Genomic DNA, 26,549 nt, shown 5'->3' on the forward strand with positions numbered 1-26,549 from the left:
TCAGGTTTTCACACATTTATTAACAAGATTTCCTTTTCTCATCTTCAGAAATACACAGTACAGTTATAATTAGCTTAGACTGTGAAAACAATCATTTAATGCATTTAAAAGCATTTATTGAAACACAGGTAACCTTAACCCTTTTTTTCTGCTCTGTGCGGAGCAAATATCATTGTTATCAAGTCAACTTTGGTCCTGTCTGTACATGGTAAGAACAACATACGAGAACAGTATTTTCAAGCACGGCCTGCGTGTTGGGCGGTGGCGTCTCATACTAGCTTGAGGCACTGGACGTTGAAGCTGTCTCCCTCTCTACAGGCGGCGGCCTCCAGCAGAGCCTGCTTCTTCTGCGTGCTGCGTGAGGACTCCAGCTCGTACATGGTGGTGAGGTTGAACAGCACGCTCTCGTGCAGGTAGAGCGCCGGGTCCTTGTGCACCAGGCTCTCCAGCTGGCCCAGGGACTCCTTCAGCCTTCCCAAATACAGCAGACACACGGCTGCATTGTTGTTTGCCTGAAGAACAAAGTTGGCGTTGTTATCGCTGACAGGTTATCCGGTGTTCATCCACGGTGCATCACATGTGTTCAACTTACCACTGGGTTCTTGGGGTCAAGTTTCAAGACGCTGGAGAAACACATGTGCGCGTCTGCATAGTTATTCTGACTCAGATAAACAAAAGCCCTGTGGACGACATCACATTCAGCTTCAGGAGAATCACAGAAGCACATATACTACAGATGAACACATGTTTCTGAAAGAAGACTCTTATGCTTTTATGCTTTTTGATCAAAAATAGTTTTTTTATTTATTGCTGTGATCAAAGCTGAATTTTAAGCATCTTTACTCCAGTCTTCAGTGTCACATGATCCTTCAGAAATGATTCTAATATGCTCATACCAACAAAATAAAAATATTAGGTAGAAATATTAATAAGAAGAACCATTATTAATAATTGAACAGAAATATTAACTGATAATAACTGAGCAGCAAATCAGAATATTAGAATGATTTCTGAAGGATCATAATGACACTGAAGACTGGAGTAATAACGCTAAAAATTCAGCTGCGCATCACAGGAATAAATTACATTTAAACATATATTCACATAGAAAACAGGTATTTTAAACTGTAATAACATTTCACAATATTACTGTATTTTTGTATCAAATAAATGCAGCCATCTTTCAAAAAATTAAAAATAAATAAAAATCACAGTTATTCCAGCTGTTGATGGCTGGAGTGTAAACAGATTGCATTAAATGACTGGCATCATGCTGCTGTTATAGAGCAGAACTCAGCGTTCACCGGTTCATCAGCACCGAGGTGTCTTCATTAGGTGTTTTTCCCTTTGATTGACAGGCTTTCTCCACATCCTGAAAATACTTCTCAGCAGTTCTGATGTCTCCAATCTAATCATATGAACAAACAGAACATTAATTATCGTCTGTGTGGAGATAAAACATGAAGAGCGAAGCGGACTCTCTGATCCTCTTCAAAAACAAGCAACTCTGCAGAGCAAAGGCAACGCTCACTCAACCGGCAGACGTTCTGTGCAATAATCACTGGCTTTCCACTTACAGGTAAACACAGCATATTTTGACCAAAAATGGGTCCAATGTGAAGGTTTAAAGCATTTGCAAGCTTCTTACCTTTATTTATTTTCCAGATCTTTGATGTGCCCTTGATGGAAATAATTATAAATTTCTCAAAATGACTGACCGCAAACCTTTGTACAATAGTGTACATATAGCATACGCATGCTCAATTCTAAAGTTCAGAATTGGAAACTGTGTTTTGCTGTTGATGCCATCTGATGCAGTGACTCCTGGTGTCTCTGCTCTCTCACCTGTAGGAAAATGCGGCCGATACCACTCAGCAGCTGCACTCTTTGCTCCGGCTCATACTCGATGATGGAGTGATACGTCTCCACTGCCAGCACATAGTCCTTCATGTCAAAGAGAAAATAAACGCTTTGTACAAGTCTGTCAAGATTACACACCTTCTCATTGCTCCAAAACTGCGTTCTGTTCAAATTAAAATGTGTAGTGTAGTGAAGTGTAACCCATTTTTTACCCCCTTAAATACCCAGGAAATCCAAGTATGACATTTATACAATATATATTAAAAAAAAGATGCACTACAACAAGGATTCACGTTTGTGAGTTTCTTCGTTGTGTATCACTACAGTCTTTGGCCAGCAGATGGCACTTGTTGAACACGATAACCTGCAAAAAAACAGGCATTTCTATAGCTACTGACAGTCTGGTATACTATAAAGATATAGTAGGCTATGTGTGCATACACACTGTTTTACCAGTAGAACAGTAATCAGAAAAGCTTTTTTCTCAGTAGGCGCCTGCTTGAAGGAAAGCCTGTACTCTCTAAGCCTACAGAGTCTGTGCATGTGCACAGATATGATTCAGGTCAGACATGAATGTGAGAGTGAGTTTATGTTTTCTTGCCCTTCCACTCACGTACCTTCATCATTAGCAGACAGTTGGCCATGGAGTACATCACCCTGCTCAGACGTGACCTCCACAGCTGGATAGAGGCTGAAACACAGAGCAGAGAGAGAGAAAGACTGAGCAAATGGAATAGAATTGGAAACTGCAGTCTTTCCCTCCTTTTCCCGGCTCTAAACCATCAATTATTTGTCTGCTGGCGGGAATTATAGTGCAGGAGGAAAAGACACAGTGACAATCGCATTTATTTTCCCCCTCTGGCTCACTGTAGACCCCCATCAGCGAGCCAATCTGATCTCATATGTGTGTGTGTGAACAGACTTCAGCGCATGTGTCTCAGTACTGACGCTGTGTGACCGCACCGACCGACACAACATCACGCTTCCTCCACTCCTGCCACACAAATCAGAGTTGTGAGAATATTCCTGAAAGCATGCTAATTAAATGGGTCATGAACTGAGAAGCCAAAATTTTTGGCATATAAGAGGTCATTGTTCTATAAAAACATCCTGTAAGTTTCAGAACTCAAATCTTTGCTGTTACTCCAAAAACAGCTGATATTGAAGGCAGTCTGTCAAAACGTCAGCTTGTGGAATGTTCTACTCTATGATGTAATAGTGTGGATAAGCACCGCCTCCACAGAAGATGATCAACGACTGCTTCGACATCACTGCCTGTTTAGCCCCGCCCACTGATTCTACATCACTAGGTGTGTTCGACTTGAAGTGGCGCTGCGCAGAATGATCAGTGTATGATCATCCCCGCTTCAAGTCAAACACACCTTTTGACTGTTTAGCCTCGCCCACCGATCCTACATCACTGCCTGTTTAGCCCCGCCCACCGATTCTACATCATTGCCTGTTTAACCCCACCTACCGATTCTACATCACTGCCTGTTTAGCCCCGCCCCCGATTCTACATCATTGTCTGTTTAGCCCCACCTACCGATTCTACATCACTACCTGTTAAGCCCTGCCCACCGATTCTACATCACTGCCTGTTTAGCCCCGCCCACCGATTCTACATCACTGCTTGTTTAGCCCCGTCCACCGATTCTACATCACTGCCCGTTAAGCCCTGCCCACCGATTCTACATCACTGCCTGTTAAGCCCTGCCCACCGATTCTACATCACTGCCTGTTTAGCCCCGCCCACCGATTCTACATCACTGCCTGTTTAGCCCCGCCCACCGATTCTACATCACTGCTTGTTTAGCCCCGTCCACCGATTATACATCATTGCCTGTTTAGCCCCTCCCACCGATTCTACATCACTGCCTGTTTAGCCCCGCCCACAGATTTGCACCTGTAGTGTTTACGAGAGAGGTGAATGTGCAGGTCTAGGAAGAAACCAAACGATGAAGATGACTCCGAAGACAACAAGACACTGTGCTGTACCAAGCTGTGGAAAAACAATATTTGCGTTGCCTTCCTTCTGATCCCAACGTTTGATTTTTAATGAACTGTATTTTATTTTAATTTTTTTACTTAATTTTACAGTGGATTCATTTAGAAACAAGGCACAATTCGACGTAGGATTTAAAAAAAGATTGAAACTAAAAGTCAATGCTGTGTGACTATATTGGATCCGACAGTCATGTCACAACACACAAGTGTGAGTAACTTTTTATTACGTGATCACTATTGCTTTGTCTATTCTTACAGATCGTTTGGTTTGATTGTATTGAGTTATTTATGCGTTTTTGACCTAAATCACAGCAGTGTCCATCTGTGAAAGATGTAGGCTGTCAAACATACACAACTATTAGACAATCACAGCAGTGGGTGTTTACTTCTGAGTCTACAATCCGCCATGACCACTGCTACGATTGGCTAACGGTTTTGCATTTTAAAATACAAATCTCCATTAATGTCTTAGTAAGATTATACTTAAATGATCAAAACATACTGTAAAATGCAATGCAATCCAATGATGATTGAGAGATGAAGAAATAAACGCTCCTCAAAAGCCTGATGATATGCAACAGGTTTTTCAGCAAAGTTTCGATCATGTTGATCATTTAATGTAACCAAATTATTTTCATAATGTCCATCAAATTAATTGCAATTAACCACGTACAGGTACATCTCCAAAAATTTGAATATCATGAAAAAGGTCAATATTTTGTGTCACTCATTTCAGAAAGTGAAACCCATATATTATATAGAGAGACACTGAAGAGGGACTTCAGGAGCCTGATCGAGACGGTACGCAGCACATCGCCCGCGGCGACGGTCATCGTGTCAGGACCGCTTCCCACGTATCGACGAGGACACAAAAGGTTCAGTAGACTTTTTGCTTTAAACAAATGGTTATTGTCATGGTGTAAAGAAACTGCTCTTTGTTAATAATTGGAATCTTTTCTGGGAGCGTCCTAGGCTTTTTCGTGCTGATGGCCTGCACCCCAGCAGAGTCGGAGCGGAACTCCTGTTGGACAACATCTCCAGGACGCTACGCTCCATCTGACTAGTAAGCCAACTCTCAAATAACTGCTATGATGACTTTTGTTCAACCCACTTAAAAGATAGAAGTATTTGCGTTGTCCAATCTATACAGACTGTGTCTGTTCCCCGAATAGCGAGGTCAAAATATAAATTTAATGCAGGATCTAGAGAAAATCTGATCGTGATTAAACCAGAAAAACGCAAAATAAATTAACAAAAACTATTTTTAAAGCTTGGGCTCCTAAACATTAGCTCACTCGCACCCAAAGCAGTTATTGTAAATTAAATGATCACAGATAATAATTTTGATGAACTCTGCCTGACTGAAACCAAATGAATATTTTGGTCTAAACGAGTCTACTCCACCAAGCTACTGTTATAAACATGAGCCCCGTCAGACTGGTCGTGGTGGCGGTGTGGCAACAATATATAGTGATATTCTCAATGTTACTCAGAAAACAGGATACAGGAGGTTTAACTCATTCAAAATACTTCTGCTTAATGTTACACTGTTAGATATGCAAAAGAAATCTCTCCTATCTCTTGCTCTGGCTACTGTGTATAGACCGCCAGGGCCATATACAGATTTCCTAAAAGAATTTGCAGATTTCCTCTCAGATCTATTAGTTAATGTTGATAAAGTGCTAATTGTCGGAGATTTTAACATTCACGTTGATAATACAAATGATGCGTTAGGACTTGCGTTTACTGACTTAATAAACTCTTTTGGAGTCAAGCAAAACGTCACCGGGTCCACTCATCGTTTTAATCATACGCTAGATTTAATTATATCGCATGGACTTGATCTTACCCATATAGATATCGTACCTCAAAGTGACGATGTTACTGATCATTTCCTTGTATCGTGCATGCTGCGTATTACTGATATTAATTATATGGCTCCGCGTTATCGTCCGGGCAGAACTATTGTTCCAGCCACCAAAGACAGATTCACAAATAACCTGCCTGATTTATCTCAACTGCTCTGTGTACCCATAAATACACATGAACTAGACGAAATGACTAGCAACATGGGCACTATCTTCTCTAATACATTAGAAGCTGTTGCTCCCCTCAAATTGAAAAAGATTAGAGATAAACGTACTGCGCCATGGTACAACAGTTATACCCATTCTCTCAAGAAAGAAACTCGTAATCTTGAGCGCAAATGGAGAAAAACTAACTTGGAAGTTTTTAAAATTGCGTGGAAAAACAGTATGTCCAGCTATAGACAGGCTCTAAAAGCTGCCAGGGCAGAGCATATCCGCAAACTCATAGATGATAACCAAAACAATCCAAGGTTCTTATTTAGCACAGTGGCTAGATTAACAAATAAACAGACGCCACCCGATCTAAATATTCCCCCACAGTTTAATAGTCATGACTTTATGAATTTCTTTACTGATAAAATAGATAACATCAGAAATACAATAACAAATGTAGATTCTACTGCGTCTAGTATTTCAGCTTCATTCATCGCACCCAAAGAAAAACTGCAGTGCTTTACGACTATAGGACAGGAAGAGCTAAATAAACTTATCAGTGCATCTAAACCAACAACATGTTTATTAGATCCTGTACCCACTAAACTACTGAAAGAGTTGTTACCTGTAGCAGATGAACCGCTTCTCAATATTATTAACTCATCGTTATCTTTAGGTCACGTCCCAAAACCATTCAAGCTGGCGGTTATTAAGCCTCTTATTAAGAAACCACAACTAGATTCTAATGAACTGGCAAATTACAGACCCATTTCAAATCTTCCGTTTATGTCTAAAATTTTAGAAAGTTGTGTCTGCTCAATTGTGCTCCTTCTTGCAAAAAAATGATCTCTATGAAGAATTTGAGTCAGGTTTCAGGCCTCACCATAGTACAGAAACTGCACTTGTTAAAATTACAAATGACTTACTTCTTGCTTCAGATCAAGGCTGCAGCTCATTGCTAGTATTACTTGATCTTAGTGCTGCGTTCAACACTATAGACCATGGTATACTCATAGATCGATTACAAACTATACTGGTATTCAAGGGCAGGCTTTAAGATGGTTTAGATCCTACCTGTCCGATCGCTACTACTTTGTTCATTTAAAAGGAGAGTCATCACAATTATCACCAGTAAAGTATGGAGTACCACAAGGATCTGTCCTAGGTCCTCTGCTATTTTCAATATACATGTTATGCTGATGATACTCAACTATATATCTCTACAAGACCAGATGAAACTTCTAAACTATCTAAGCTAATAGATTGTGTAAAAAATATAAAAGATTGAATGACCAATAATTTCCTCCTATTAAATTTAGATAAGACAGAGATATTACTTATTGGACCAAAAAACAGTACACAGAATCTCTTGGATTACAATTTGCAACTAGACGGATGCACTGTTACATTCCTCTAAAGTCAGAAATCTGGGTGTTATATCAGACAGCAACTTGTCCTTTGAAAATCATATTTCCCATGTTACAAAAACAGCATTCTTCCATCTTATAAACACTGCCAAGCTTCGAAACATGCTACCTGTTTCTGATGCAGAAAAGCTAGTTCATGCATTCATGACCTCTAGACTGGACTATTGTAATGCACTGCTAGCTGGTTGTCCTGCATCTTCAATAAACAAGCTACAGATAGTCCAAAATGCAGCGGCTAGAGTTCTTACCAGATCAAGAAAATAGGATCATATTACCCCAATTTTACAGTCTCTGCACTGGCTACCTATTCAGTTCCGTATCATTTACAAAATATTATTACTTGCCTATAAGGCCCTAAATGGTTTAGCTCCTGCGTACCTTGGTAGTACCTAGGATAGCAAAGTCCACTAAAGGAGGTAGAGCTTTTTCACATTTGGCTCCCAAACTCTGGAATAGCCTTCCTGATAACATTCGGGGTTCAGACACACTCTCTCGTTTTAAATCTAGATTAAAGACACATCTCTTTAGCCAAGCATTCACATAATGCATCTTATAATCTTGTACTGCAGTTATATCTGATCAAATGTACGTTTATTATTATTCTTTAGCTTGGGTTGAACAAATAATTTTTGCTTAGATGGAACAGCAGCTATGCTAATTGTGTCTCTATTTGTTTCTCTGTTGATTAACATCCCGTGGTAACTAGGAATGACAGAAGCTTCAGTCTGGATCCAACCCTTAAATGATCTGAGATGACCGAACACCTGAGAAAAGATAATGCCAACCCCTCAGAGGACCTGAGAGGATGCCAAAGCTCAGACAAGAAATTGGTAACAGAAATTACCACATTTTGCCATAAGTTAAATATATTAAGGTTCTGCAATATATAAATATATTGTGGAAACTTAATTTCCTGTAGAGCTGCTTTGCAACGATTTGTATCGTAAAAAGCGTTATACAAATAAACTTGAACTTTGTGACTTGCCCTCTTTGTGGAGGGCGTCAATGTTCATCTTCTGGATCACTGCCAAGTCAGCAGTCTTCCCCATTATTGTGGTTTCAAAGAACAAGAGATACCCAGAATTTATACTGTATGGATGGTCATTAATTGAAACTCAAATGTAAATATTCTAATATTTTGAGATACAGATTTTTGACTTTCATGAGATGTAAGCTCTAATCATCAAAATTAAAACAAAAAAACGTTTTAAATGTTTTACATGTAATGAATCTAAAATATATGATTTTCACTTTTTTGAAATAAGTTAAAACAAAAAATTTACTTTTTCACAATATTCAATTTTTTTTAGATGTACCTGTATATCAATATATTATCTCTGAGATATTAGAGTTATTGATTAGAATTGCAGAATAAAAATCTGTGGTCACATTGTTTTTGGGTTTTGCCATTTTATCAGCATACTAAATGGAGGACAGAAAATTATATTGATAATTCTGAAATTATATTGATATTGATTATATTAACTTGAACCTGAAGCACCCACAGCTCAGACAAAATTTGCACCTTCATTGTTACAGGATTGTAGGATGTATGTGGTCTATCTGAATCAATCCTGCTCTGATTAACCCGTCTTCCTCAAACAGGAGCAATGAGCAGCCACACAGAAAGGGCTCAATGTGAAAGTCTGGTACCGGACCGCCGGTCTGTCAGCACCTGGCAGTGAAAGCCCCTCAGACGCACAGATGGCAGGGGGCTGCTGAAATCACACACTCTCCTTACAGCTATGCTGAAGCATGTATTTATCTCTGTCTTCACCAAAACATCATGTGAGGAAGTCAATGGAGCATGCAAGACTTACAGACGCGTCAGCTATCAGCTCTGATTGATTGCTCAAGACGGGATCTTGTGCTGCTATCTACGGCTCGTTCTCAGGGTGTTTTAGAGAGCAGACTCACGGGCCAGACAAAGCTTAGAAGCTCCAAGTTTAAAGGCGATGGTAAATGGTGATGCTTAAAAATATAGGTTTTCCATGGCCAATATATATTACAAATGTAAACTAAATTCTGTGGATAGAAAGTACTTTTCCAGAACGATCCAAAGTTGTGTTTTTTTTGTTTAGTGATAGTTGTTCATGAGTCCCTTGTTTGTCCTGAACAGTTAAACTGCCTGCTGTTCTTCAGAAAAATCCTTTAGGTTTTCCAGCATTTTTGTGTATTTGAACCCTTTCCAACAATGACTGTATGATTTTGAGATTCATCTTTCTATGCTGAGGACGACTGAGGGACTCATATGCAACCATTACAGAAGGTTCAAACGCTCACTGATGCTCCAGAAGGAAAAGCCATGCACTAAGAGCATTTTTCTTGTTTTGCCTAAATATCATATTTTTTCATTTAGTACTGCCCTTCAGAAGCTACAGAAGATAGTTACATGTTTTCCAGAAGATAAATTAAGTTCAATTTACCTTGATCTTCAAATTCAAAAAGTTTTCACGCCCCGGCTCTTAATGCATGGCTTATCCTTCTGGAGCATCAGCGAGCATTTCAAGCGTATGTAAACTTTTGAACGGGGTCATTTTTATAAATTCAACTATTATTTTCTCTTGTGGACTATATGTAAACATCTTTTATATGAAATATCTTATTCAGGTCAGTACTAAATAAACAATAGCATGCATTTTGTATGATCCCTCTTACTTGGTAAAATAATCAACATTTTGCAAGGTGTATATAAACTTTTGACTTCAACTATATACGTATATATATATATATATATATATATATATACATATACATACATACATACATACATAGTAATGTTTTAATTACATAAATTGTAATGTAATAGAAAAATATAACTACATTAAAAAATAATATTTATAATATATTAAAATCATTTATTTTCATTTAATTTTAATACAAATTCTTAATCATTAACCTAATGTAAATTTCAACATATATTATAAAAATCTAAGCATATCTTAGTATTATTTCATGGACCTGAGATAACATGAACTAACAATGAATAGTTAAAAAAGATTAATAACATATGTCTTGCTCATTGTTAATGTTAGTTACTTCGTTAATTAATGTTAACTTAAATATGTTTATTATTGAACTATATCTATTTTTATATTTAATATATTTTTTTACAAGGGATTTGACCTCAAACAGACATGACGAGCACAGTTTTCTTTTTAGTGATGATATTTTCTCTATTTTTCTCCTAATGGGAAATCAGGGCATTGTCTCATGTTAGAAAGTATTTTAATATTAGAAAAATATATTTTTAGGTCTGTGAATGCAAGATGATCAACATACACTTTAATATACCATCTTTCTCTTATTACAGTCTTTCCTCAACACAGATTTTAAGAAAGTTTTGCATCTATATGTGCAAATCTCTTAAAAGTATGTGCTGTAATTTAACCATCTTAACTTATATGAACTAGTTTGAAGGGTGATGACTTAAGGGCGAGTGAAAGTTGACAGATTTTCCATTCTGTTGGACTCAACAGCACTGTATTTGACCTGCACTTGATGCAGAGGACAGATTTGAGTGGTCTGTACCGAGTCTGTTGTCCTGCGTGAGGTTCATCATACTCCCGTCCTCAGCTAGACCCTCCTGCAGGTTACTCAGGATCTGTGAAAGGACAGGAGCAGAAGTTTTACAACACTAATTACAGCGAGGCTAATTCAATTTGCGAGCAGGTGCGGGCACTGAGGTGTAAAGTTCAGGTCAGGGCCGCGCTCACCTTCTGACAGATGCTCTTTATTCTGTGGAGACGGTCCAGAGTTTCCTGAGGCTTCTGCAGGTACTGAGGGAGCTCGGCGTGCAAAATACGCATGGAGAAGGGCACCATCGAGCCTAGACCATGCAAAACAAAAACACACAGAGAGATATCAACACTAATGCATGCTCTTTCTCTTATGCAAAAACCAAATGCACAATTTTTCTATTCTGCATGTCTTGAAATAAAGCTCTGTTGGGTAATAGGCTGATATTATGATTGCTTTTGAGAAAGAAATACACTTCCTAATGCACTAGTAAATGCTGAAAATAGCATTATGTGTGATCGATGTTTTTTCCAGTGTTTTTTTTTTCAGTGTTTTGATCAAAAATACAGTAAAAACCACAATATTGTGAAATATTATTGCAATTTCATATGAGTTTTCTACATTTACACTCTTAAAAATAATGGTGCTTCTCGATGCCATAGAAGAACCTTTTTGTCTAAATTGTTCCATAAAGAACCTTTAACATCTGAAGAACCTTTCTGTTTCACAAAAGCTTCTTTGTGGCGAAAGAAGGTTCTCCAGATTATAAAACGGTAAGGAAGAGATGGTTCTTTAAAGAACCTTTGACCGAATGGTTCTTTGTGGAGCCAAAAATGGTTCTTCAATGACATCGCTTGAAGAACCTTTTAAGCACCTTTATTTTAAAGGGCGTATTTTAGTGGTTTTGTTTCTCACAGAACAAGCACAGAACAGACTATTAGGTTTATGGTCAAGTTTAGAGTTAGTAGGATAAGTTGACATTTATTTGCAAAGTATACTTATAGTCTGTAGAACGTCTAAAGTGGACTATCAAAATAAACAGGAACAGATGCATACATACACAAATTATCATTAGAGTCACAGGCAATGCTGTAACAAACTCCCAAATTTGTAAATGTATAAGCTAAACTGATAGGATTTATTTTAGTACTACAATAATAACTAATAAAAATAATAATAATGATAACAGATACGAAAAAAATAGTGTTGTCAGCTATCTAATAATACTTCAGGCACAGTATTAATTACATAATCAGTGATTACAGACAGGCATACATTTCTAATAAATTCAGCAGTATTTTCTAAGTGAATATGTTATGAAATGCAATTTATTCCCATGATCAAAGCTGTATTTTCAGCATCATTACTCCAGTCTTCAGTGTCACATGATCTTCAGAAATCATTCTAATATACTGATTTACTCAACAAACATTTCTGATTATTATCAATGTTGAACACAGTTGTGCTGCACAATATTTTTGTGGAAACCGTCATACATTTTATTTTTCAGTATTCTTTGGTGAATAGAAAGAACTTTATAAATGTCTTCACTCTCACTATTGACTGATTTAATGCATCCTTTCTGAATAAAACGATTGATTTCTATCAGAAAAAAACTCTTCTTGAACAGTATTGTATGGGTAGCTATTCCCCAACACCTGAATGTAGTTAAATAACTCCAGAACTCCTACCTCGTCTTCCCGGGTAAACGGTGGGATAATATTCATAGTAGAGATTTGGATGATCCAGATTCCCGAAGGGCTCAATCTCCAGCTCTGCGTTCTGGAAAAGGTTGAGCTTCACCAGAAGAGAGAGACGCACAAACCACAGCTGAAGAGAGAAGAGAGCGGCCTGCTTCAACAAAACAAATCAGCATTGACTTCTTTCTGTAAGATTAGTTTAGCGGTGTGTTTTCTGGTCCGGGTGTATTACAGCGTCACTCTTCTCCGCAGCAGTATGTGTGGAGCCACGGGAGTCTCCTAAAACACTGACACCAGCCCTGCTTCAGGCCAGAGAAAGAGCTGGAGCTCCCATGTTGTTTAGCGGTTTGTGTGTTCTGCTTGATTTAAGGAGGTAGTAATAGGCTCTCAGATCTCACTGGGTTCATACTGTTGCTTGTTGGATCTAGTCCAATTCAAAGGTTGATCACTGATCCTATATATCCTCCAGAATTTGATCCCATTCGCTCACATTGTATGTGCCTCACAATAACCGAGATTTTTGTTTTAAAAGAATATTTATATTTAAAATATCAATATATTAATCGATTTAAAATATTAGGTTATTGTGATTGCATTCATTCAACATGTTAAATAAAGTGCATGTAATGCAGTAATCTGCAGTAATGTAATTAAATCTACTGATGAAATCAGGCATTATGAATCTAGCAAGTATTCGCTCCATATTGGGCATACATTATCTTCAGTATTACACACAGTGGGTTAATAATACCATCAAACATTATCTTGCAGGTTAACGTAAATATAAAGAAGGCAATTATAATAGACAAGTGCATGTCGTCGTGAACTAATAATTTAGAGAGATCTGCCAGCAGAATGGGTAACATACTTACAAAATGTAATCTGCTACTGATTACAAATTACGAAAACTGTAGTTAGTAACATAAATGCATGTAAAAAAAAGGCTTGATTGCTTTTTATCTAACTTGTTTACCGCATAGATTTGAATAGGATTATTTTGTTTGTTATATTTTATGCATTAAACATTACATTAGCCCTCATTCAAGTAATAATTGAAATGTGTTTGTACGGAGTGAAATGCAATGTTGAGAAAGCATGTTATATTAGCAAATCACCTTTGTATGATTAATTGAAATTCTCTCCTTCCATAAATTTTGCGTCTGAAAGTGAAACTCCTACAAATGCGTATGCAAAAAGATCAGCCACAAAAATAACTGCTCATCAGCCATTCATCGCTAATGTTTCAATGTGTCTTTAGTAACTCCTGACACAAGCTAAATCTGGCCCCAGTGTGTTAGTGGTTCTGCTCACCTGTAGGGAGTCAGTGGTGTGGTTGGTGGGCTGGCCGCTCTTGCCGTAGCCCTGGCCGTGAGCCGTCAGCAGTCTGCCCGTCAGGTCCACGGCCGCCCTCCAGTTCTTAGTGCTCTGTGAGAGGAGATGAAGCCATTAAACACAGGAGGCGATGTGAGAGAGACTCGGCACCCGTAATGACGACAAGGTCACTGCGAGCGCTCGCTTTCTACATGACGCTGCCTTTCATTACGCCAAGACTTCCACTTAAAAACCATCAAAATGAGCACAAAAGTTCAAATGGAATGAAAAATTACTCACATGTGGCATAGATCTGTTTTTTGGATGCAAGCAGTAGCTACATTTACATATACCCCAAAAATCTGCTTTAATCATAATGATGACTGAACTAGATTGAAAAGTCTCCATGTAAATACCTCAATCGATTCCACTGATTTCGATCGGATTGAAAGGTGTTCAAAAATAACTAGCTCACTGCACATAAATGAGTCTCGTCTTGCCAAGACATGACAAGAGATGCAGCCAAAAGGCAGGGGGTAGTGCCATATTTAATCTTGGTAAGGACCAATTCTCACTATTAACTAGTTGCATATTACTAGTATATTGGCTGTTTATTAGTACTTATAAAAGGCCAAATTAATGGCTTATGAACATATTTTGCATCCCTTAATCTCTACCGCATACCCAAATTTATCAACCACCTTACTAACTATGAATAAGCAGCAAATTATGAGTTTGAGGCAAAGGTTGTAGTTAGTAGTGAGAATTGTACCTTAATAATGATCTTAATTTCTTACAGGAAAGTAAGAAGTGTTCATGCTAATTATACAGCTGATGAAACACATTTCCATAACTCTATAAAGCTTGAAAAGAAAAATTGAATACAATCTAGGATCTTTTGGTAACACTTTAGAATAGGGAACACTTATTAACTATTAACTACGATTTATAAACTCCTAATTTGCTGCTTAAGTTTAGGTATTGGGTAGGATTAGGGATGTAGAATAAGGTCATGTAGAGTAAGGCATTGACATGTGCTTAATTACTACTAATACATGGCTAATATTCTATTAGCAACTAGTTAAGAGACCCTAAAATAAAGTGTTACCGATCTTTCTTTAGTGCATACCATTGTAAAGTCTGTTAGAGACAAACAGTGCATCGGCAAAGTTTATCTTGTATATTTGCGTATCTACAGTAAAAAAAAAAAAAAAGCAACTGGATGGAAAATATAATTAGAATAAAAAACAAAAAAAATGCAGAAGTTACTATTTAATGATAAACTAACAAAAGGATTAATCATCTAATCAGAAAAAAAAATGTATAGAGTTTTTTGGGGGTAAACAAAAATGTTAGCTTAATTGACTAACAATTTATCGAAAATCTTAATCGAGATTCACCGTTTGACCTGATGTAGTTTGTTGTTACACTTCATGCAATTCTCACACCAATCTAATTTGGGATTTGAGCAGAGCCCTGTAATCTGGCTCATGGTGTGGACATGTCCCTTGTGGCTGTTGGCTGTTGTTTGTTAGCACTGTTTTTCCATCTGTGTTCATTTCTCATCCTGAGCGGAGTCTCTCTTCTGCATTTTCATTGCCATTACAACCTCCTCTCACTTCTGCTTTCCTTCTTTTCTGCTCTCTCTCGCTTTTCTGTCAGAGACCCCAGAGCCTCTAAATCTTCATTAGAGCGGCAAATGAAGCTGAAAACCACTGGCAGGAAAACGGGCAAAGGCAGCAGCCGCCACTGAGATAAAACATAAGAGAAGCCAATGACAGGGGAAATGAGGGTCCTTCCTGATGTACTGCACACTCGGGGACTCCAAACACACACACACACACACAACAGATCAGACATCCTGCTCTCTTAAAGAGATAGTTCGGCCAACAAAACCTGCCATCATTTACTCATCCTCAAGTCATTCTAGACCTCTGTAGAACACAACAGGAGACATTTTCAATAATATTCAAGTCAGTCTTTCACAGAGCAAGCAAGTTGAACTAGATTCAATCAATGAATCAAAAAGATCCTTCTCAAAAGGCTCACAATAAGCTTTATGCCAAAAGTTGCATAAACAAACACAGTGAACAGGTCTCATTGTAAATGCTTGTTGGAGAAAGTTTTTACAGCAGTATGAACTGACAGCGATATCCGTGGATATCCTTTTGTAGCTCCTTTGAAGGCATCTTGAGTAAAACAGCTCCATATTTAATGAAGCACATACAAAACTGAATACGGAAAGCCTTTTTATTTTATTTTTGTATCTGTAAGGATGTCAATATGATGCTATTGCTAAACCGCAGTACAAGACAATTATTTTGATGATAAAGTCCACTCTGAAACTCGTTATTATTCTGAAAGCTTTCACCAAAGTCACCTTTACAGCAAGACTTTCATTGAAAGTAATTTACAATCACACCGATGGCTCAAATGGTGGAGGTGGCTCTTTATAGTCAGACATTCACTGATGCTACAAAAATCACAGATTGCATTTATGGCTATTTATTTGCTTAATCCTAGATATGTGACTACGGCCTTGTAAAACAGTTACTAAGCTGAAAGTGCTACAGAAACCCTGTTTGTCACTGTTTGGCTGTGGAAGGAAATTGAGTTAAAGGGTGTGGATCTATTTGCATCTCTTATCACAAAAACATAGGAAGATAATGCATTTTTATTGTACTGTGCAGATTTATTGTTTTTAACTTGATTTTCATTGTTGTATTTATTGTTTAAGGATCCGTCTGGTCAGTGTAAACACACCTTGAGTCCAAGACACATTTGCCCTTGTGGACAATTAAGTGCATTTCAATTCAATTTTAGCCTAGTCAAACACTATGGCAACAAATCAAAGTAAACATAGGAATCAATGGGAAGACAGAAACAACTAAAAGACTTCAAAGTGAAACTGTTGTGAGATTGAACATCAGTATAAAAAACGTTCAGAATTAAGATTGGCTTTCAAACTTAAATTACAGAAAAAAAGCCTACATACAAAATGAAAGCATCACATTTAATTTGAATACTCATTTGTATGAACTCTATACAGCGTGAGAGCGATGCATTGGCTGATGTTCTCATAAAATTGATGTTCTCAAAGTAGTTCAGCAAATTCTGTTCATTATATTGGCAGGAGGTCACAGCACACAATAGCAAAGAAACAACAATTTTCTGTTTCCTTGTTAGCTTTTCTGAGCACACAAAAGCTTCTTGCAGGACAGAAGGCTGATCAGAAACCTAGTGGCGGATCGTAAAGAGGCAAGAACGCATGAGGTCAAACAACCAGCAACACTAAAGAAGACTGTGCTAGACCCTGATGACCAGAGGTTAACCACCGAACGTTTAACCCTTGCTTACCTGCAAGCGCTTACTACATGCTACAGAAAGCGGATGCTGTGGTCACATCATTACCATCAGCGATAGGATCGGTTACAGGCAAATCTACTAATATGAAAATTAATGTTCACATATAGTCCGTGGTGGTGGCAAACCATCAACCAAACATTCCTCATGATCTGAAGGCCAGTGCTAATCTGAATGCAATGAGAAAACAAATGACCCAGCTGGCAAGCATCATCGCCCGATGGCAGCAGAGATCCAGGCAGAGTGATGGACGAAATGCTGAAGAATCAAATAACTGCTAATTAGCTTTGCCATGTTGTAGAAACAAACATAAATTCATGTTAAAATCTAATTAATTTAATTTATATTGCAAAAAACTATTCGGTCCATATTAAGTCAATGACTTTCTTTGGATTTTGGATTTATATATTTAGTTTATTTATTTATAAATGAAATTCATACTGATTTCAGACCTCTCTCTCTGCTTTCTGTGACAGTAAAGGAGCATCACTGCTATTAGCAGCTCATTTATAAGCTTTCACAGCTTGACTTCTCATCAACAAATCAGATAGTAAATGAATCATTATTAAAATCAAGCTAAAAATTATGAAGTGATGAAGTCAGTCTTTATCCTGAATCATTTTGTACACTTTAAAAAAATATTTTTTGAAGTTGTAAATAAAAAGATTATTGAAGCATATTTCTAATTTCATGTTTAATTCAATGCTACTTTCCATTTATTTGAAATACTTTTTAAATGAAGCGGAGCAATTCATTAACTGAAGAGAACGGTAGATTTGTCATATTTATAACTGTTTTTTGTATCTGACAATATTGGTAAGGAAAAAAAACATACAAAAACAGAAGAAGCAGGAGATGCCCACAAACACATGCAGGTAAAACCCTTGAAGAGAAGATTAATCCAAATTATTGAAGGAAATTTTTATTTGTGCACTTTTGTGGCCAGTTTTGTCCCACCTACTGAGTATTAGTTTCACTTTAAATGGATTAACCGCATGACTGGATGTAACCCTATATGTAAATCCAGTCACATTTAAACAGACAACCTTCAAACTCAAAATGATTGCTTCAATGTAAATGCAATGTTAGTTATCTTTTGCAAATCCATTAACTGTCTCACTATCTAAACTGAACCGAGAGATGAAGTGAGAGATTCAATCCTTTGTGGGCATAAAAATAAGCTGGAGTAATATTATTTTAGACAGCTGGAGAGGAAGTCAGGATGGTGACGTGAGAAATAAGACTGATTCAGAGCCAGAAATAAATCGCTGGAATCCCGTACTGAGAAGACAAGAGCCAGATGAGAAGCATCACAGAGAATAAAAGAGAAATGAGCAGACAAGGGGAAACGAGGGTGGCTGAGAGCTCGGTCTTCTGCAGAATGAGTGATTTTCTCTCAGGTTCAGGTAAACGGCACGTGCTGTGTTTGAGACTCTCCTCTCTGTCTGACACACACACACATCTCTTCTCTCTGGGATGACAGATCTGGATCAGCATGTACTTCTACACCAGTCCCAGTCCCAGACTCTTTCAACTTATGCACTTATCACTTATGCACACACGTGCACAAACGTTGGGTTTCCATGTTTTATGGGACTCTCTATAGGCATAATGGTTTTCATACTGTACAAATTGTATTTTTAATCGCCTTACCCCTAAACGTAGCCCTCACACAAATATAGGCATTTTTAGATTTTCAAAAAGCATAATTCTGTATGATTTATAAGCTGTTTTCCTCATGGAGACCAAAAAAAAAAAAAAAAAAAGTCCCCACAAGGACAACATTTACTGGTATTACTATCCTTGTGGGGACATTTGGTCCTCATAATGTAAGGGATACCAGGTGCGTGCACACACACGCACACATATTTGAATTGCAGATAAATTTGCATCCATTTGTACTACAGAGCTTTAACACCAGGTGAAAAGGGAAAAAATTGTAGACAATAGATCTTACCATACTTTCCCCAGTTGATTAATCACAGTACATTAACACAATTATTTCATATTTTGTATAAGTTTTCTGAAATGTTGTTTAAATATGCAAATGAGGCAGTGTCTAATTAAATATGCATATATTTGCATACATTTTGAGAACAAACATTTGAACAGGTTGTTTAATTTTGTTGATATATATATTGTATTTATAAATTTTAACAAGAGGGGATTTAGAGTTTCTCTTTACAGAAAATACAAAAAATAAATCCCTCTCTGTAACATCCTTCAGAATTTAGATAGGAATAAAACTGTAAGGTTTGGTGCATGTAAGTGCTAATGAAATGCAGATTTCTGACTGAAAACCTTTAAGACATGTATTGGAATTGAAATCGACAGACGCAAACAGATAAAGATAGATAAACATTTAAATGTGAATTTTGGATGTTTTCTTTGCACTAGTCTGAAAGAAAGTCAAGCTATGAAAGTAAAATTGCCTGTGGTGCCAGTATATGCCTGGGCCTGGCTACTAGTTACTGGTCTTAGGGCTGTGTATTGGCAAGAATCTGGCGATACAATACGTATCACGATACAGGGGTTGCGATACGATATATCAAGGCAATGTATTGGGATTTTTCTTATTTTAGGAATAGGATATATTTTTAGGAAAGCTGTCATTAAGAACACACCACCATATGCAAACCTTAGCAAAAAATAAATAAATAAAAATAGTTTAACCAGAACACACTGGGATCTGCATTTGCAATAATCAGTCCCTGTAACATTCAACATTATTGAAGCACTTTTTGTGCAGCACGAGTAAAGCGGGAAATATTCAAGTGCTTGCATGATTCTTCAGTTAAATGTATGTATAAAATGTATTTTATAAAAATATAAAAATATATATTTATAGACTCTACTTTAAAGTTTCACAGTTTAAGTTTATAATTGTGACATGCAATTGTCATAACATTTGATCTGAACAAAAAATGACATCTGCTTAATATCAATGAAAAATAAAGTGCTTGCAGAGAAAGAAAAGAAAACAAAACAACTGTAAAACAATCAAATAAATACAGATGTTAAACATTCTCAGAACTTTTCAACTTGGATTTCACAGGTTTTTCAGTTTGTGTTTATGTTCCGTGTGGAATCGCCGAGACCTGACAGTTAGATGCTAGCAGACATACTTTGTGTAAATTCCTGCACATACAACACAGCATAACAAACACACAGTGGTGTGTAGTGTAAAATACACTCCAAAGAAAAGCCAAACAGAGGTACTGAACCAGAAAATTACGGTATTTGGAAGCACATCTTACATAACCTTTTTGAAGGGTAATTTATGGATATAAAAATGGCTTGACGAGTTTTCAGTCCATATTTCCTATTAATATATCCTATTTGTTAAGAGCAATGCAGTGCACTGCCCGTGAATGCCTCACTATATACAGAGAGGACTGATCTTCTGTGTGTTTCTCTGCTCCAGAGCTTTGTGATCTGGTCTGTGAAGTCCAGGATCTGGGGATTAGAGCTCAAGCTTCCACAGGCTCAGCACTAGCGCTAGACACACACACACACACGCAGTGTATCCTTGTCATTCAGTGAAGGACGTGGGCACAGCGGGCAAGGCTGTGCGTCTCAGGCCTGTCTGTGTGTTCAAAGGTAAATCAGTGAAGCAGTAATTTTGTGCCCCTAGAGCTCCAGCTGACACTTCATGCTGCCTGATACAGCACTGCACACACACACAATCCCAGACAGAGATGGGCAATATTAGGGGATATACCATGTATATGGATGATATATTGAATATTCCTGATATATACTGTATATGTGTGTGTGATGATTTTGCTAGTGATATAAAATCAAGCAACATAAGCATGTTTACATGCACCCAAATAACCCATTTATTATCAGATTGGTGGCTCAATCGAACTGAAAAATCTTTATGTAAACACCTCAATTGATCCGACTGAGTTCAATGAGAATGAAATTGATTGCATTGGAAGGAGTGGTGTAGAATTTAAATAGTCAGATTGAACAGAAAACGAAAGCACTTAAATGCTTGAATGTGACTATTTTCTGCAGGGATAACATCAGAACCTGGAAACAACTTCTCTTTAGTATACTCGGTTCTGTGTTTAGCTTTTTACTTCTGCCAGTTGTATCTAGGCTTAAAAATTCATGTTCATGTATATATGTATGTATGCATATATGTACCAAGAGCTTCTTAAAAACCACAACAAATTCCTTGTGTGTTTGCGCACACTTGGCGAATAAAGCTGACTCTGATTCTTGCACTGATTTCCAGTTCAGGGCAAATCAATGCTGGTTGCCGCAAGTTAGTTTGGACCGTCATGAACCTCAAACAGAAATGGAGATGGTGAAGAAGTACAAAAAAATGCCGCTCACCTCCTACTTAAAATATCACAAAAAAGACACCAAAGACGTGTCTGTCTGTGCTTAAATGAGTCAAAAATTAGGAATAAATATGATGTTCTACTCACTATTAGCCGCTTGAGACCCAGGAAGTTCTGCTCCACTGAGCTGGCCGAGAGCACCTGTCTCTTCATAGCTGCCTGGTCGCCCAAAAAACGCTGCATGAGATCTTTCACCGCATCGCCCTGTAAATCAGAGAGCTTCAGTTTCTGCTCTAAACTGTTACACAGAGTTAAAACACCAAGAGCAATGAAAAGTGACTATTGTCTTTGTCTCTAGTTAATTCATTATATATTAGCTAACTAAAAATAGTTTATTTACTAAATATGTTATTTACTGCAAGTTAAAGACCAGGGGCCCGTTTCATAAAACAAGTTGTTCATTTGGTTCAAAATAAGTCCGACTAACTGAAATAAGCCTGGCTAATTTGGTTAACTTGTTTTATGAAACAGGCCCCTGAAAGATTGCTTAATTTATTTATTTGTTTATAAAAAACACAGTAAAATAGTAATAATGTTAAATATTTTTTTCTAAACAATATTCTGTTAATTTATTGTAAACAGTCATTTATTTTTGTGATCCATTTTCTTACTCAAGAAACATTTCTAAAAAACAGTCATGCTAACAAATATTTTTGTGGAAAGCGTGATACTTTTTATTTTTCAGGATTATTTGATGAATAGAAAGTTCAAAAGAACAGCATTTATTTGAAATAGAAATATTTGGTAACATTATAAATGTCTTTACTGCCACGTTTGATCAATTTAATTCATACTTCCTGAATAAAATGATCAATTTCTTCCAAAACCTTTCAGACTTTTGAATGGCAGTGGCTAACATATTTCCTACTAAAACAGAAAGCATTAGTTATGCCAGTGTACTCCTGAATCTAACTGATCAGCCTAACTGGCATATAATGACATGGACTAAAAGGCTTAAAACTCTCACGTCAGGGTTCCTACACATCTTCAAAATTGCATACTTTTCCAGACTCAAATTTCAAACCTTTTTCAGACCATATTTTAAAATAAATGGTTAAAGAGCATTATTTTCTGCTTTATATTTCGTACATAGTAGAGTCATCTGTAAATATTTTTATTTTCTCAGGGTTTTTTTTCATTGATTTTCTCAAAGTGACAACATACAGAGACTTGTACATGCACACAAGAAACTTTTTGGTGCCCTCGAGAAACTATTCACATGTGCATTTTGCATGCTTACGCAATTTCTAGTTTTTTTCTAGTCAATTTCTAGTTCTAGCCATCTTACTGTGAATAAAACGATAGCATGGATGCACATGAATTAACAGATATCTACCTGCTCAAAATTGAGCTTTTCTCATGGTAGTACCTCTAATATCAAGGCCTAATGTCCAATTTAACACATCCTCTGTGGTGGTGGAGAAACCATGACATGAAATGAGCTGATGGCATAACATTTACCAAGTTCAAGGGTCTATAAAAAAGACTTGTACTGTAAAAAAAAGTGTTTAAGATTTGGCTTTCATTGGGGCAATATGCCATATTTCAAGGCCTTAGGTAACACACTCTGTGGAGGCCAAGAAACCAAACCGGTGGCTCAGTGTGCATTGTCCTATATGATAAATTGAATGGTTTCTTGTGCGCACATAAAAGTCTGTATATTTTTTATTTTTGCAAAGGTCCTTGAGGTTATGTAACGGTGCTAAGAATATAGTGTGAAGAAACCCGAAATGCTTATAACCTGCATTTTGCATAATTAAAAAGTGCACCTTCATTCAGTCATATTTGGTGATCACTAAACAGCTGCCATGAAACCTCACTTCTTGTACAGTACATTTATTTTCATTAAATTATTAATTTTATTCATTTTAATTTTAATAAATTTTCTATTATAAAACAAAAACTAAATAGGGGCAAAAGTCTGGAAACACAAATATTTTTCATGCTTTCTTTTTTTCCATACTTTTCCAGACCCCGTAGGAACCCTGTCATGTGGTCTTTAAAGGAACAGTTCACATTAAAAAATTATAAATAAAATTAAAAATCAGACATTATATGCTCATTTTGCACCAAACCTGTAAGCTTTTTTTTTTATTATTATTATTAATTTATTTACTTATTTGTACTTGAAACCAAGAAATATGTTTAGAGAAACTTTATGCAGCATATTCCATGTTAAATGGAAATATATTTAGTACTACATGACTAGAGAAAACAGACAAAAAGTGCTTTGGTGTTCCCTTTGGCTATAAAGGCAAATCTGACACCCATAATGCACTGTGCTCGATCCAGCTGTCCATGAGCAGAGATACAAAAATATGCAAGTACGATCTAGTTTTCACAAAAGCCCTAGGGGTGTCAAAAAGTCACCGGGTAATGTGTTATACATCATCTGCTCTGTTAAAAACAATGTTTTTAAAATGCGGTTTTGCAGTGATGCCATAGAAGAACCATTTTTATATTAGTGTGAAAGACCTTTTAATCATCTAAAGAACCACAACACATTTCCATGGATATTAAAGGTTCTTCTTGGAAATACTTGGATATTCTTTTCTATTGACACACAATATAAAGGCTGTTAAAAAATGTCAACCTTTCATAATGACACAAAATGAATTTTTGGGTAATTTGAAAATGTAATTTTGCGTGACCTGTAGGTTGTCAAACTTGAGTCCAGGCATGGCCAGCTGCTCTCTGTCTATCTGGACAGGACTGATCTGCTGTGTGGCCACCGATATCAGCACTTTCCTGGTGTCTTCTGAGGGAAGCCAGGCATCATAGCGCTTATCCAGCTCGCTGGTGATCAGAGCGCTTGCGAAGGGGTCGTCGCCGCTCGGGAACACAGCCTGGAGCTTGTTCATGGGCTCTACGGGACTTACTTGAGGTTTGGTGGCGTCGGGGGTGAAGAATGTGCTGGTCGGTGCGGCTTCCGCTGCGGTGGGGACAGATAAGAGAGGAGACTCTGGAGGGACGGCTGTCTTGGGCGACTCTGCGTTTGGGTTGCTGATTGATATGAAAGACGTGGATGTCGTGAAAGAATCGAAGAAATCTGAGGCGGGGTTGACCGCGTCGTTATCTGTGAAGAACTTGCTGAGGCTGGGGCTCGGCTGGCATACTTGAGGGACCAGTTTGTTGGGAGTTTCTATGTGGCCGATGGTGAAACTTGGAGATTTTACCAGCGTGGGCTGAAAGCCGTCAGGAATCAGGGCTTGTGCTTTGGGTTGCACAGCCTGGCTGAAGATGGTACACACCGGGACAGCCTCGTCTTTGGGGGGCGTATCCGTATTGATCTCAAGCGCTGTTTCCTGAGTTTTGGGAGCCTCTGGTTTTGGCTCGTCCGGTGCAATAGTTTCCCTTTTGTCAGCCACCTGCACAATCTTCTCCTCCTCGTTCTCATCTTTAAATAAAGCCTCAGATGCCTCCTCAGGTTCAGCAGCACTGGTTGTGCTTACGTCTTCGTTTCTTTCTTCTGTATCTCCGTCAGGTGTTTTGGCCAAAAGCGAGTCAATGGGAACCACGTCGTCTTCCTCGCTGTTCGGGGAGTCTGAAATCATCACGCTCTCCATCATCTGGTCATTCAGCTTGTCTATTAGGCTCTCAGAGAGAATGCTGTCATCCTGCGGCGAAACAAACGCTTCGGCGTCCAGGTCGATGCTCTCCTCGTGGAAAGCTGCTTCTGTCGGGTCAGTCTGGGGCGGGACGGAGGCTTCCAGCGTCTCACCTGCTCCATCTATATCCAGAGTAACAGGCCTCTGGGCTGGACCTTCACTGCTGTCCATGAGTCCAGCCTGGATGTTCCCTGTGATCCCAGTTCAAACAAAACAGAGGTCAATGAATCTGGATAAAGGACTAATAAATAAACTACTGTCACAAAAACATCCTTGTGAAAAGAAGGACACTTTAGCATATTTATTGTTCAAATGTGACCCTGGAGCACAAAACCAATCATAAGGGTCCATTTTGTTAAATTGAGATGTATATATCATATGAAATCTGAATAAATAATATTTCCATTGGTGTATGGTTTGTTATGATAGAACAATATTTGGCTGAGATACAACTATTTGAAAATCTGGAATCTGAGGGAGCAAAAAAATCTAAATATTGAGAAAATCTCCTTTAAAGTTGTTCAAATGAAGTTCTTAGCAATGCATATTACTAATCAAAAATGAAGTTTTGATATATTTACGGTAGGAAATTTACTAAATATCTTCATGGAACATGATCTTTACTTAATATCCTAATGATTTTTGGCATAAAAGAAAAATGGATAATTTTGACCAATACAATGTATTTTTGGCTATTGCTACAAATATGGGTCACAAATAATCTACATTAAAAATATACACTTAATGTAATGTTTTGGACACTTAATGTTAACTGGAATTACATGGAAAAGTATTATAGTCAAAATTTATTTTCAGTTTTTGCTTTTGAGATTTTTCTATAGTTCACATGATATTTAAGGAAACAATCACTTATCGAAATACTATAATATAAATCAGAATAATAAATAATAAATAACCTTTACGCTTTTCTGAAACAATAAAACTCCTAAACAATAATAAATACAGAATATGAAACGAGCCCCTGCAATCATAATATAAGTAATGATAGAAATCATTCTGAAGGAGAAAATTAATAGAGAAATATGATTAAAACGCAGTTTATCGATATTATTGCTGATATCCTGCATATCTGAAGAGCTCTGCTGCAACTGCACGATGAATTTAGACGAAAACACAACAACGTTGAACTGATATTTCGGAGACCGTCATATTCTTCACAACACAAATATGATAATATAATAAAACAGTAAAAACAAGACTTTACCTTCCTTCTGTTAAACGAGCGCTAGGATGACGGTACTGTAAACACACGCATGCGCACTGACGCAACGCTACGGTGCGCGAAAGGTGTCAAACATCTTCTCTGCGGCGGAGGCTGGTATTCACGAACCAAGCTTACGCTCATAAATCCTACGCA

General features: G+C 37.5%; 1 protein-coding gene across 1 annotated transcript; it reads right to left on the reverse strand.

The window, feature by feature from the left end:
• LOC306886664 (trafficking protein particle complex subunit 12-like) lies at nucleotides 1-26,470 on the reverse strand. Its single transcript, XM_079443962.1, has 12 exons — nucleotides 26,397-26,470; nucleotides 24,215-25,362; nucleotides 21,651-21,767; nucleotides 13,846-13,959; nucleotides 12,526-12,664; nucleotides 11,032-11,144; nucleotides 10,847-10,919; nucleotides 2,478-2,551; nucleotides 1,846-1,944; nucleotides 1,305-1,408; nucleotides 593-680; nucleotides 1-512 (listed from the first exon to the last, which is right to left on the reverse strand). The coding sequence occupies exons 2-12, from the start codon at nucleotides 25,340-25,342 to the stop codon at nucleotides 270-272; spliced, it is 2,292 nt and encodes a 763-aa protein (XP_079300088.1). The 5' UTR covers nucleotides 25,343-25,362; nucleotides 26,397-26,470; the 3' UTR covers nucleotides 1-269.
• Nucleotides 26,471-26,549: the final 79 nt, after the last annotated feature.

The sequence above is a fragment of the Barbus barbus genome, assembly GCF_936440315.1.
Source record: "Barbus barbus genome assembly, chromosome: 20".
NCBI classification, from domain to species: Eukaryota; Metazoa; Chordata; class Actinopteri; order Cypriniformes; family Cyprinidae; genus Barbus; species Barbus barbus.